Raw genomic sequence first — 14,669 nt, forward strand, 5'->3', positions numbered from 1 at the left:
CTCGAAGACTTATTGTGGCTCCTTATAAAGAGTTACCGGCACAGTAACAGAGTTGAACGAAAACCAAATTGGCAAAGTACGACATCACAATTCAATATTAAAAAGGAACGCTGTTTGCCTGTGTAATCTGTTGCGTAGTAAGTATATAATTTGATTTCTTCACATTTTTAATGACCACCAGTACAGCTGATTTTGCCCAGCGTTCGTTTTTGTCATTGAATTGTTACGTCATACTTGCCAATTTGATTTTGTTTTGTTCCTATATGCTTGTGCCGAAAGGGGCGCACAAAAATGACTAGTGACCGCCACAGCCTACACTTCATTTATCATAGCTGTACGATGTACCCTGATGATAGTGTATCGACAATGTCGATTCGACATATACGGTAGTACGTATGGTATCCATTGACATCAGTGCATTGAAGAGCAATAATGTGTTAGATATATAATAATATATAATAACATTACCACACCCTGTTTGAGGGTGACGTACGAACGGTGGACGGCACGATAGACGGTATTGGTTCGTCCAACCATCGATCGCTCATCATCCGCAGAATCTCTTCGTCCATGGTGTTTGTTAAACAATTGTAATATCCTTGTGCCGTTCGGAACTGATGCGTGAAGCATTCTTCTCCGCCGTCAGGAAGGCCTGTGTCGACGATATCGGCGACGAGCCGGCCGAGAATTCCCTCGCACGTTGCGCTCAGTATTGGGCGCTTGTTAGTGCGAAGAACAAGTCTATAACCAGAAATCGCCTGTCCCACGCTTCCCTCAGTTCACCATTAGCAACGAGTATAGCGAACGGGTCCGGGTCGTTACTGGTGATAACCACGATGGTGGCGCCGTTGGACTGTTAAGCACCATCAGTTTTAGCAGAACATGAGCCATGAAACATCTGCTTCAGTGACGCCGGCATACCGGCGTTGCCAAAACAATTCCTGTCAGCGTCGTCGCTTTTTGATATTCTGGAATGCGAATTCATATGCAGCAGTCCCACACCGGGTGAGTCGTGTGGGATGGCACTAGATATCCGGGGTGGGAACAGCAAATTGCATGCAGTGTCTTCCCAGCTCCCGGCGTTCCTTTGAATAGTATGTGTGGCGCACACGACACGCTATTACCACGAGCCTCGATTACCGCACACAACAGGCAAGTCATCGTCTGGACCCTGTTCAAAGTGGTACCCTTGAAGGTTGCGCACATTACTCGATTGTTCAAAATGTCATGTACCATATGGACACCTTCATCCACAGCTGTGGTGCTCGCCCGCCGACGGTTACGCCAAGATTGTAAGGCGCGGTGATATCTAACACCTACAGTCGGCGGCGATTGGTGGAAGCTTCTACAAACCAAATTAGATGATATGGTGAACCCCATCTTATCTGCCAGGTAAAACTCCCACTTCCCGAATGATGGTTTCTCCTCAAAGTCCAGATAGCCCCGGCTCACAGCCTGGAGTTGCACGGTCCTGGACGCGGCGCGCCTTACGCCTACAATACGAGCCAGTTTAGGCGGTAGATCGTCATTCGCTTGGTTCAACCTGTATATGTACGCCTATCGTGTGTAAAACATGAAATTGCAACTAGCTACGTGCTTAACTCACACGAGGTTAACGTGTGCCACTACGTCGGCAGTCGCCGCTGACTGATTACGAACGACATGTATGCCGACCCCTGCCAGCATCCCCCTTGCTTCGCCCGCCGTATACGACTTGCGACTGCACTGGAAACGCACTGATTGCAATCGTGTCTAATTTTCTCTACCCGTACAATTACAAATTCGGTAGAGGATAATCGTCATACGATCGTGTAATTATACGTCATGTAGTATTACAACAAGTGTGGGCGATCGGTTTCACATACGAGTGTCCCATATCGAGCAATTCCGCCGGACCGGATCTCTTTTCGGTCGTCTACCACGTGGTAAAGCCACTGTCCACCAATGTACTCTATCGCGCATGTATGAAGCCATATCACACATACTGTAGAACCGATGTAATACAGCCATTATGTCAACAGACACCACGTAAAGGCCCGTTATATTATGGTACAATAACTATAAACTTGTAGGGCATCGCAGCTAAAGGCTCATGTTGGTCATCGTGGTCGTTTGTGTCATTCCGTGTTTTTGTATACTAAAATGTCAGTTACACCAGGCCGCTATTTGTCCATGTTGAGTTGATGCATTCGCTGCCTACTTGAGCACGAACAACATATTGCCTGCTTACGACACCGCTTACACGGATCAGTGCACGATTATGAACCTACACTGTAAAAAATATCCTTGGTATGTCTCAAGTTTAGGGTAGTTTCAGAATCCCCCTAGCTTGGACTCGTGAAATCAGTTTACTACTAATTCAACTAGGTGATTCTCAAGTTTCCTACCTGACTTGTGTTCCATAAACCAAGTCTGACAAAGGATTGACATATACCTTTCGCCTTGAACAATTGACACGAAATCAGTCGTCGGTAATCAATAGACAACAAAATCAGTCGTCGGTATGTGGATTCCAGCACAGTGTATATTACCAACAAAAATGCAACGCAACACACAAGACAATATTGGATATTGGATAACTGAAGTGACACAAATTCGTTATGATGTAATGAATACAGGTAAACCCACAATATATGTTCATTGTTCGACTTGATTACGTGATGGAGTAATAAGCCCTATCCTTCATATTCATCCAACGTTTTCGTAAACATTTTTGGCTCCTAATCGTCCCAAGGTCGCTGGAATTAAACTTTTCCGCGAGTCTCTCTCACTCTCTATCCTTCGCTTTGGTGGAATATTTTTTTATTTTCAATCACCGGATTTTCTGCTATTAAATCCAACAGCAACTTTTTTTATTGTAGAGAGAAATTTGGTTCCCTCTTTGCGGCAACACCATCCATTATTAAAATTATTGTTACATTATCGCTCGTAATTCTGTATTTGTTAGTTGATAGCAATTTAACCCGTTATAAATTGCTATGGCAGTACGGTAAATCGATACAATGGTCCTTATTAAAGAAATTGATTTCGAACCTGACCATTGCACATCACTACAGCACCTGTTCAAACCTGACCGTCAAATTGCAGTTCACGCAGGTATCGCAGGTATCAACGCATGTATCACTCTTCCACGTTGTTCTGGTGCTCAGGTATCAAGAGAGAGAGAGAGAGAGATATGATATTCTTTCTCGCCTGCACCGTCGAGATGCTTTGGCGACGGAGTTGCGATACGGCCCCATGAGGTCATCTAGTCTGCGCCCCCGTTTTTTTTTCTCCTCCATGCTATCCGTGATTGCTGAGCGCCTAGCAGGATAGCTGCGGATACCATTTTTCGAGTCTTTGGTATGACCCGGCCGGGGATCGAACCCACGACCTACCGCTCGAGAAGCCGGACGCACAACCATTACACTATCTCGCTCGGTCTGGACTCTGGAGTGTTTTCGGGGTGTGTTCAAGTTTGTAGAGTGATCAAGTATCGTACAGGTAGTCCTCAACCTCGGACGGACTCTACCCCGCACCCATTGGTGTTGACGCCGCGGTTTCTAACACTGCGCTATCTCTCTATTTCGCATGCTAGGCGCAATGTCATAGTGCTTCGTTTGCGTCCACTGAGTTAAGTAAATATGTCAGACTGTTACGCGTCAAGTGTACCTGTTTGACGCTGGTGTGATCAGACTAGATGACAATGCAAGCATAATTTCTGTACCGCCATCACTGCCGTTGCTATGTATTTTGGTTGGTTGAAAATAAAGACTCTCTCTCTCTCTCTCGTGTTGAATTGAATATGTTATGCTTGGCTGGTCGAGTTTGAGGCACATGGCTGCGAGCATCTAAGAAAAGTCTTTCTTTGGTTGAGGTCGCCTGCGGAGCATCTAAAGACTATGCCATTATGTAAGTAGCCTTGTTGATTACACGATGAGGCAATTACTATTCATTTTATGTCAAGTTGGCGTAACATAACGGGGGACATAATATATGGCATTAGGTGGGAGTAAAGAATACCTGTGGAATTCTTATGTCTCATAACTTACAGGTGATGAACCAATAAAACGACAGCGGGCGAGGTCGGGTGTGTTCAACGTGGTATGGTCGTAAGCCATACACGTGGGGCGAGATCGACTCTAGCGCGCAGAGGAGTAGCGTCTTATTGGGTAAGTCAGATTTTTACGATTTGATATTTCCTAAGCTTAATTGTGGCTTCTTTGTTGTGTAGTGTAGATAGAGATGTTCATGGCCAATGCTATTATGTAATTCTAATTAGAAACTAAGTTGAAAAACATTGCTGCTTCACGTCGGTCAGTCGGTAACTAACAGTTGTTGCTATTATAATCACAGGAATTGAAGTGTCGAAGAGTACGAGAGATGCTTGAAAGAATGCTGCCACAAAATCCTGATTCCGAAAAGGCCAGAATGACCGGTGAGAAGAAAACTAAGTCACTTACTGACCTCTCCTCTATGGACACGCTGATACGTAATCTGAACAAAACTTGGCAAGATTCATTTTTTCATGTGAAAATGATTGTTTAAATGAACGGAAAAAGTAACCCCTGAACAAATCAATTCTATGCAAAAAATATAAACCTTGAAATAAAATAAATTGAAAATTGCTATTTTCTTCGTCTTTCTGCAGCTGCGGCCGGGTTTTGATCCGGCATTCTTATTAGGACCCGTGACGCGTAGCTTCCCATCAGATGAAACGTGCAAAGCGTTCACGGCCAATATTGGTTCCGCAAGAAACTTAGTAACTGCCTTTTGTTTCTCCTTTTCCGACTTATTGTCCCATTCGTATAAATTCGTTTCGTATTTTAGATACTGATCCTTCAGTCGATACATGCCTTGATCGTAAAAAAGCTCTCTGAACGTCCAAATACATGGTCGTGACCATTTTGTGCAGAAGATCAATCAATTTAGTTAATTTACATTTTTGCCATTGTGTCTGTACCTTGATCATAAAATTCGCAGTTTCACAATTATTATTTGTATACAGTCCTTCGGAATTCGATTGTCGGTCCAATATTCTATTTGACGCCCAAACCTTGTCGCGAGCCTTGGTGAGGAGTGAATTGAGGTATGGAAGTGTCTGTGGGCAGTTTTCCCTGCAGTACTCCCTCAGTGCGTCTTCCGCTGACGACAAAGATGCAAGGCTGGATGATTTCATCAATTGGAATAAATTTTCTATTATTGTTCTTCGAATTGTTTCATTTGCCCCGATCTTTATCAAATGATCAGCAACATTTTTTTTCATGGGGCTATAGCAGAGAATATGTGAAGCACCTGGCAAGCCATCCAATAAGCCATTATACATTGCCCGCTCGTCGTCGGTTCCAATTATTAAATTATCTGCAGCTGGAAACTCCTTTTGCAACTGGCTAGCAAATATAGAAAATGATGACCTGCACGATTTCGTATGTAGGAATATTGGGCCCAGGAATATAGGAGATTGGCCAGTGTCTCTTTTGATTATGCTCAGATTTTTAAACACCATTACTGTTGCGTATATTTTCCCAAGATTATATGTTTTATCGACTGAGAGCGGAGTATCCCCAGTAAAACAGAATCGTTTGACATCCGCAATTTGTTCTGGTATAAACAGAGTAGCGCAGAACGGTTCGTCCTTGTCTATAGCACAAGATTGTACGTAGGGGTGATTGCTAATCATGCTGAATACTTGCTGATAGTCGTCCGATACCTTATTTCCTGTTCCGCTGACAACTTGGATTGGAAATTCTTTTGCCTTCTGTATTTTTTTCTGGTCTCGAATTTGCTGTTGATTAATTGGCTGTTTGGTTTTAAAATCTGGATCTGTCATTAGCATTGTGTACACTTTTTTTGGTGGAATAAATTTGGTCAATCTCTTTACTTCAGACAAAAGCTGTGGTGAGCTCTTCATATATATCCCGGCAGATGCAGCATTTCCATGAGGCGCGTGCCCAGGAAAGACACCCATGTATTCATACAATGCGATTTCCGATTCATGTCCGATTAACCAAGTAATTCTCCTCTGATATGGGCGATTGACTTTGCTTTTACAATGGTAAACACCGATCTCGAATAGGATGTACTTTGTTGCATCATTGAATTCAGGTACCTCCGGCCAAATGTAAGTCTTCCCTCTCCTAATACGATCACATAACTTCCCGTCGCGTTTGAATACAATTTTTGAAAAGTCGCTGTCAATCCCTTTGATGTAATATGTGGTGGACCTATTATGCTCGCACCAAGCTCCGCAATCATCGATGAATGCATATTTAAGGTTGTTATCTTTCCTTTTTCTATTTGCATCATTTCTCACGAGAAAATATATGTCTTGTTTTAGTCCTCGCGGGACTGCTTCTAGAGGTTTGTTGCTCCGTGACAGCTCATCAAAAACCTTTCGCAGTGGAAGAAATGAGCCATGCAGAAGTGGACTGCCGTATTCTATTTTCGTTTTTTCATTACAATTAATATCTGGATCTGATTCGTCTTGTGCTTCTAATTTTATGTGCTTCTGCTTATTTTCTTGGTTATTTGAATCATGCAACAAACACTCAACGTCATGTGGATCATCATGTGCTGTTCTTTTCGCTTTTTTTTTGCAATGACCATCTAGATTGATTTCTTTTGCTTGTAGTTTCTGCTGCTCTTTTTCCTGGACAAACAAGTTATCTGAATTAATTAAACTCTTGGCGTCATTTTCGCTTTCATTTATGTGCTTCTCTTCTTCCTCGTCGGTCGAATCATTTACATCTGGCAACAAATTTACTACGTCATCGTTACGACATTGCAATAAATTAAAATGGTTGATTTTCAAATGGTCCGAAAATGATAATGATATCCGGGATGTCCACATTATTTCGACACCGCAGTGTTTTGATGCTCGTACGTTCCTGCCAATCACTTTTCTTGTATAGGTTCTGCTCTGTAAATCGTAAATACCGTCACTTGGCATGTACGAGAAGATGGGAGCGTTTATGGCTGCGCTTGCAGCATACATATGTACAAGGCCGGAAAACTTCGCTATCCCGCTGGCTGAACGAAGAATTTCTCTGTAAGGTGGAGTCAAAATCTTATAGTCATTGAGGATATCGAGATGACTACCCCGTTCCCCAACATCGTACCACTTACTATTTTTCAGGATTTCCAAAGTTGTCGCCAGCCTCAGACGCAAGAGGAATTTCTCAGAGCCATATAAACCCAAAGAGCGTGCTCTGTAGAAACAGTTACCATCCGGGTTTGTCGACCGAGGTGAATAACGCAGCAGCACTCGTGGAGAAAGTGCTTTTAATATTGATACTGTTACTATAGAGTATGACTGGAGTGACGACTCGATTGTTCTCCCATTGTTAGCCGGCAGAATGGTCACGGTCAGATGGCTGCACCCAAAACAGTCAGTGTTGCCAATTTAGCGATTTTCGCGCTAGATCTAGCGATTTTTCATCTGGTTTAGCGCCAAAAATATGGATCTAGCGCCTAGCGACAAATCCAGCGATTTTTGAAGAAGTATTTAGCGATTATTTAGCGCTTTTTTACCGTAAATAACTAATAAAGATCAGTTCTGGCCGACGACTGCATTGGCTACACCGGCCACCAGAGTGCGGACTCCGATGATATATAATATTGCATGGTGTTCTAAGAACACTATGATTATAGATTACTAACCAACGTATAGATACGCAACTCCAAGCGGTAACGCATGGGCAAACAGTGTTTATTCTTGCTGAGTAATCTAAAAGTAACATAATTGGAAGTGCTACATCTGGCGACTTGGGCGCTGAAATGTAAAATAATTGACATTGATCGAAAGCTAGTGTCGCAGTGATTTCGGAAATGCAAAATAAAATCGCGTCAGGACAATGCATGCGCCTCGAACCGGCATTGCTCCAACAATGGCACCGTCGCAACGCGAAGAACATAACAATGACCAATTTCGTCCAGTGATTGCTCGGATCAATGCCAATTTCAGACTTCGGGGGCTGTTTTGAGGTCGTTCCGTTGTCTTGAAAAAAATTTAATTCGTATTGTCGGAATCAATGTGACACTAGCTTTCGTTTGAGACCAAATTCATTAAATTTCATAGCCCGGGTTGGTCCTCGGTCTCCACTTATAGTGGCTGGCATACCCGGTTCAAGTCGTGTTGTGTCGGGTCAAGTTGTATGTCGTGTACAAGTGTTTCCAGTGACATGTGTTCAAGTACTCACACACAGTTTTGTGAAGTCAAGCGCATTTCCACGCTACATCGCATCACGTATTCACGGACGCATCGAGCAAGGCAGGCTTATGTAGTGAGCGGTTATGCCTGCAAACCTGGTCAGCGGTCACGTATAGCGATCATTGCGCAAAGCGATCTGCTTTATCGAAATGCACTGCACGTTTTGTCCCGCTGTGACTTTTGGTCCCAGACGAGTAAAATATAACTGAGAAGAATGTATTGATATTATGGTTCAATTTAACACCTTTGGCAATTACTGCAGATTTGTCGCTATTTTTTAGCGCCTTTTTCTCAATATTTAGCGATATCTAGCGATTTTTGAAACCAGTTTTAGCGATTTTCTTCCATCCGGAGTTGGCAACACTGAACAGGATCGCTCAGTGCTTGTTTCAATGGCGTTCAAGGCGATTCGTCGTGTATTTCTTGAAGTTGCGTCGGATTTAGTTAGACAGTTCAACATTTAGGTAGCGGTGGCGAGTCGTTATGACTAGTGAATAATACCGTGTAGCCTATGTTACATTTCTCATGAGATTGATGTGATATTGTGGCTTTGATCCTTTGTAGAGTTTGCTACGTATATGAATATAATGACAGAAGGTATAGAATATCTGGTTCGTGTGCATTGACTATTTTGAGATGAATTCATGGAAAGAAAGACTGAAGAATACTACAAAGTGAACAAGTGGAAAGATCTTGAACTATATCTATATGTAATTCACAATATCGTTGATTGAAAATATGTCCTATATTAACTGCAGAAACTCGAGTATGGATATAACAAATAATATTGCAACTGCCTTGTGGTCCTATATAATGCCTGTCCGATAACCCCAGAAACTTGAGCATGACTAGAACAAGAGCCTTGTGTAATGTTAATGTTCTGCTTGAGCTCGACTCGCAATAGACAGCTTACTCCTTGGAAGCGTGAAAAATCGAACTTGAAGGGAACTCGTTGTCATTGCCAAGAATACAGGAAGACGTCTGCCGGTCGACATTAGTAGTAAGCCAATGCACCACGTCAAGGTTTCGACCAACGCATTGGTTTCCTTTTTTAGGTAGGGAACCTCAATGTGGATAGGCAGCATTTGCCACAGAGAGAAAAAACTACCATACTAACACTACCAATAACTACATTCGCTTCATTTGCTGCATCTTTTCTTGGTCATGGGTTCCTGGCAGACTTTTGTCCAAGGATTTTGATCACCATAGGCATAGGTTGTATTCGCACCTTTCACTCTTTTTATAGCCTTACGCTGACATAAGGCATTCACTGAGTAACTGACTTGGCTAATATCTGGATTCCTGCTGTATCTCATCGAAGACCGCTGTTAAAAAGGCAGTCACGAATTCATTAGTGAATAATATTAATGAATGTAATTACTGAAGTTACCAAAGATCCAAATGCTGCTTCCAGAACATCTTGTGTTAGGACTCTGAAAGATACTGATTCCACGCCACCATTCAAAAGCCGAATTGCTAGCTTGACCATGTTCTTTGTGGTAAACATCAATCCATGCAACGTAGGCCTTGCCATAAGACGCTTCTCCTCTCCTTTGTGTTTCTGCTCCACTTACCGCTTAAAATGGATTAATAAAGTGTTAGCAACTATAAAGCAAATGATATTTACAGTCATACCCTCCAGTCATCCAGATATTTCATGAAGTGATCTTGTAGCCATGACAATCTTTCATCAGTTGTGCTTTTGATGTCGGTTGCTGTCATGATTTTGAACCACTTATCAAAAAGAAGAACAAATTCAGCAGTCCCTTCCGAATTTGGCACTTCATATTCAAGGGATTTTCCGACTTCGTGGCTCAAAACCTCTTTTGCCAAATATACTCTCATCTTCAATGAAGATACAATTAGAATATGCAATGGACCAGGACCAATGACAGTTCTCATACCTTGCTGTATGAATCTAATTCAATGTGGGTACGGGTGATTTTATTGGGTGTGTGCAGTGGTTGGTCCATGTTTTTTTTATACAATTCCCTGATGTGAGTCCAAAGTATATCCTTGCCCGATTTGCATAAATACTTCGTACCAGCAGACTTGGACGAATAAAGTGAATTTCTTGCCGTCTGTAATAAATCACAAAAACGATTGGAGCAATAGTTACGACCACAGATAAAATTGATTGTAACTATACCTTCAACAGATGACTCGTGTCGGAACAAATGAAAATGGGCTCATGAAGATTGGTAGGATGTGGCGCAGTGTAGTTGAGATAGTTTGGATTTGACATGGATCCATGTATCATTGAAAAGAACTTCCGGTTAGTTGAAGCACCATCTGCTACGACAGCATGAATTTGTACATTGTACAAATTACACACCATAACTGCTTCCCAATACAATGAAGTCAGTTGAAAAGCAGCGGTATTGGTTGTCGGCCACCATGAGAGTGGAGTTGAAATTTTGCGGTCGAATGAACGCAAGTAGAACACTGAAAAATAAAATTCTCAGAAAAGAAATAGAATCCCGTTATTATGGTATTAGCACATCTATTAACAAACTTGCACCCGAATAAGTAGTAACAGAGACAAGAAACTCACTGCAAATATGTGTGGCGATTTCATTTGATGAATATCGATCACCATAATCTACAAATCCTATAATGCGCCCATCTCGGTACACCAAATTATCTCTCACTGTAACAAGGAGTCCATTAAATGATAGGTCATAACTAAAGATTACCGTATTACCTTTCATTTCATCTACTGTAAGGTACGCATGAATTGTATCAGAATTATTTTTCAGCTGTTCCAATGCACCCTCACAGATCCCAGGGTTTCCAGATCCAAAGTTTCTGAACAAAGTGAGTGCATGAGAAATGTGTAACAATGAGGGATAACCGAGTTACGAACCTGTATTGTCTGAGGACTCCGGCTGATGGTGGTGTTAGAACACCTGTGCGCCGGAGCATATGATATGCAGAAGGAGACCTTGCATACATTTCAATGGCCCATCTGACAACATCAGGGTGGTATCGCCTTGCATTCTGATGTTTCTGGGCATTTGCACATTGTTCCTCGAAGAACATTTGCTGCCATTCATTCATAGAGTTTGATTCGGCCTTGTACAAGTTCTGAAGTATGATATAGCCTACATAAACGGATGCATTTGCTTAGCAGGTTCGCCGATAAGATAGTCACCAAGATATCTGAGTGGAGGTGTTCATCGACAGTCACCATATTTTCCTCCGATATACACGGCAATTTTTCTTCCTTTGAATATCTAATGTTGAATTTGGTTTTTGTGTCGTATTTCAAGCAACAGTCACACATTGAATCCTCTTCCGACACTGAAAAATATATGGTGATCTGATAGCCTAAAACCTCAGAGTGCTAAAACCAAGAAGCTTACCAATTACTGTACAATAAGGTGACCTCACATACGATTGCTCGGTTTTCAAGTGGTCATTTGACCATGCCAAAATTTGATGCATTTTTGTGTTTTTCGTTTTTTCTTGGACCCCAATGCATAAATTTACTTTTTCCATGGTACCTGTGTCCAAATTAAGTCATTCTGCTACTCGTTTAGATTTTGAATTCAATTTACCTATGAAAGTTTGGAGAGTCATGTGCTTTATATCGCAATCACCCAGGTAACTAGCTTGAAATTTCCAACCATTTAGAGCAGCAGAAATGAAATCAAGATTGCTGGAAAAAACAACTCTAAAGAAAGAAATAGTTTTTATATGCGAATGAAATATTCAATTGAACTTCTTGTTATATATAGGCTACCTCAGAGTAGGCACAATTTCATTTTCATCTCTCCAGTTTTCAATGAATAATTGTTCCTTCCTCTCAAAGAAATTCCAGGTATCTTAAGTGCAAGCCGTATTCACAATTCAGAAATAACTGATGATTGGAGGAATTATTTTCCCACCTCTGCATGCTTTACTGAGTTTTTTAGCTTGTTTGAGAACATCCTCAACATTTCTGTGCCTGATACTCTCTGGTAGCTGACACCTTACAGCAGGCAACTGGCGTTGTACTTTCTTGATAATAAATTGGATGTGTACATATTACTGTTATTACTTCATCTCGGAGATTACTATTACTTCACATATCCTGAAAATCTCTACGACAAAACTGACGACAAATTTACATCACTATACAACAAGTTGATGATGAGAATGGATTCAAATTGATCTAAAAACATAGTGCTGGAACAACTATCCTGCTACAGCAGATCTAGTACCACACTTAATAAAGAACTGTTCATCAACTCTACTGCTGAATGCAAAATGGATGCACTCGAATGATCTACATAGAATAGCACAAGAATATAAGCTGTACTGATTCTGATGAACAATTCAAGTAATAGGATTGGTAAATCAATCATTTCCAAAAACTTACCTCCATAGTGTTGCATTTATCCGGTAGGTGATTTTTAGGTAATGCTCCAATTTTTAGTTTTGTTAATTTGCTAAATCTGATGATGTCATCCTCATCAAAATGGATTTCAGATATGGCAGCACTGATTAACATATCCCATGTGTTATAGTATGAAGTTGTTACACAATGCTGCATCCTCCATGAACATCAACTCACCTTTCCTTGTGTAGCAAATGCTTGATGTTATCTCCCCGGGCTGCATCACGGATAGAGAGAAGAAGTCTGGTCATTTTTTGGTGCTGCTCCTTTTCCTCTTCATTTTGTATAAATTCAGGCCTTCGCACACAAAATAGCGCCCTTTTCTGTGACTTGTCCTTTCTGGTGAAACTGCATCCCGGAGTGGCGCAGTTATTGGGCATATTATAGATTATTCTAGAATCTAGATGAACCTGTTCAAGAACATGAAATTTGATGACAGGTAACAGGCATGTATTGGCATTTCTAGACAGCCAAGACACGGTGCCAAGGTTTCAACAATAGCATTGCATTCCTTACATTATAAAGAACCCCACAGTGATAGCAGTAGCAGTAGTCAAAATGGTAAAGAAATACCATGGCCTAAACAATTCCAACAATAACAAAAAAGCAAAGCCATTCCACGGCACCGTGATTGAAACGAGAGGTTTGAAGGTACAGAAAATGGTGCTAAAAGAGCATATTGTTCATTTTTTTTCAAGCCATCTCGCAAACTTTTTGTGTGACGAAATATGATCTAAATCTGGCGAAAAATATAACACAGGCTACACGGTACTATTCACTAGTCATAACGACTCGCCACCGCTACCTAAATGTTGAACTGTCTAACTAAAACCGACGTAACTTCAAGAAATACACGACGAATCGCCTTGAACGCCATTGAAACAAGCACTGAGCGATCCTGTTTTGGGTGCAGCCATCTGACCGTGACCATTCTGCCGGCTAACAATGGGAGAACAATCGAGTCGTCACTCCAGTCATACTCTATACTGTTACCGCATCTTCTGTGCCTACTTGAGTGGAAGGAATAGATAATTCCGAGATAAGCCGTACATCGTGAATATTCATTAACATCTCCCTGGTTGCCATTGTGCGTAGACAGTTCCTTCCAGTGACATTTCTGTCGATTCTGTTGAGGACTTTCTCCACGTCGTACTCATGCCCCTTGAAACTGCACTTTTTACAATAAAATTCATGCCTTTCGCAAACCCTTTTATTAGCTTCTGTGTCGCAATTTTTTAGGCAGGAAAATGCGTCCACTCAGAGCACTCGTCACATTGGATGCAAGCTTTCTCTGTCGTATCTGAAGAGCATACGCCACAAGGATATTTCAATTCCGACATGTTCAGTCAATGATTTCACTGCTTCAGTAATATATCCAACAATCTGAGAAAAACTCCGCAACTTTGTCATTTACGATCTGTTTGAAACGAGACTTAGCTTACTCTTTGACAGTTACTAGCAACGAAGGTTGTCACGTATATTAGTGAACGGTAAATAAATTATGTAGTAGCCAATTATTCCACTACATAAATAATGATATCAACTAATCTGACAACAGCTGCGCAAACTCAATACTATAGGTCCGAAACGAATTGCAGGTTACTAGTTGTGTAAAAAAACGCATCTTTGTGACGCCGTCCGAAGTATACCATGAATTGTCTATGACGACATTGATGTCTTATCAACTAGTATGTAAAAATCGCATATTTGTGACGTCCAAAGTAGACCATGAATTGACTATGACGACATTAATGTTTTATTTAGCCAATTAATAGACAAGCGTTCAACTTGATGCATTTGGGAATTGAGATCGAAATCCCGTTCTTCACATTCGCATCCTTTTCACTCCTTCATCTTATTTGAGTTCTTTTGTCGGCTCAGGGATCACAGAGGAACTTCCGCCGCTTGGCCTCTGCGTACCAAATGTTGGAAGTAACGACTACCGGTAGCAGTATAGATTATGCTTCAAAGGCCGCCTGTTCGATGCTAGTCCAGGTCACGCTAGCAAAGCGTCTCCTTTAGACGCTTCAAACCATCTGACAAAATGCAAATAAAACGAATTTTAAAATCGGCGACCGATAAACTCAAGAAATGATAACC

At 41.5% G+C, this 14,669-nt stretch overlaps 1 protein-coding gene and 1 long non-coding RNA gene across 3 annotated transcripts; one reads left to right on the forward strand and one right to left on the reverse strand.

The window, feature by feature from the left end:
• The first annotated feature begins 3,426 nt into the window (after nucleotides 1-3,426).
• Nucleotides 3,427-5,111, forward strand: LOC145434880 (uncharacterized). Of its 2 annotated transcripts, XR_013913607.1 has the most exons (4): nucleotides 3,427-4,151; nucleotides 4,336-4,417; nucleotides 4,631-4,741; nucleotides 4,988-5,111. It is a non-coding gene; the product is annotated as an uncharacterized LOC145434880 (long non-coding RNA). The 2 variants fall into 2 exon arrangements; XR_013913606.1 differs by lacking the exon at nucleotides 4,988-5,111 and having other exon boundaries at nucleotides 4,631-4,856.
• Nucleotides 5,112-10,316: 5,205 nt separating this feature from the next.
• On the reverse strand, nucleotides 10,317-11,903 carry LOC145435711 (uncharacterized). The gene is made up of 7 exons (XM_080313002.1): nucleotides 11,749-11,903; nucleotides 11,554-11,694; nucleotides 11,343-11,491; nucleotides 11,055-11,275; nucleotides 10,893-10,996; nucleotides 10,743-10,838; nucleotides 10,317-10,633 (listed from the first exon to the last, which is right to left on the reverse strand). Exons 1-7 carry the CDS (start codon nucleotides 11,768-11,770, stop codon nucleotides 10,332-10,334), a joined length of 1,035 nt encoding a protein of 344 aa, XP_080169128.1. The 5' UTR covers nucleotides 11,771-11,903; the 3' UTR covers nucleotides 10,317-10,331.
• Nucleotides 11,904-14,669: the final 2,766 nt, after the last annotated feature.

This window comes from Botryllus schlosseri, chromosome 3 (genome assembly GCF_051294905.1).
Source record: "Botryllus schlosseri isolate E-star chromosome 3, Bs_hap1, whole genome shotgun sequence".
Classification (NCBI taxonomy): Eukaryota; Metazoa; Chordata; class Ascidiacea; order Stolidobranchia; family Styelidae; genus Botryllus; species Botryllus schlosseri.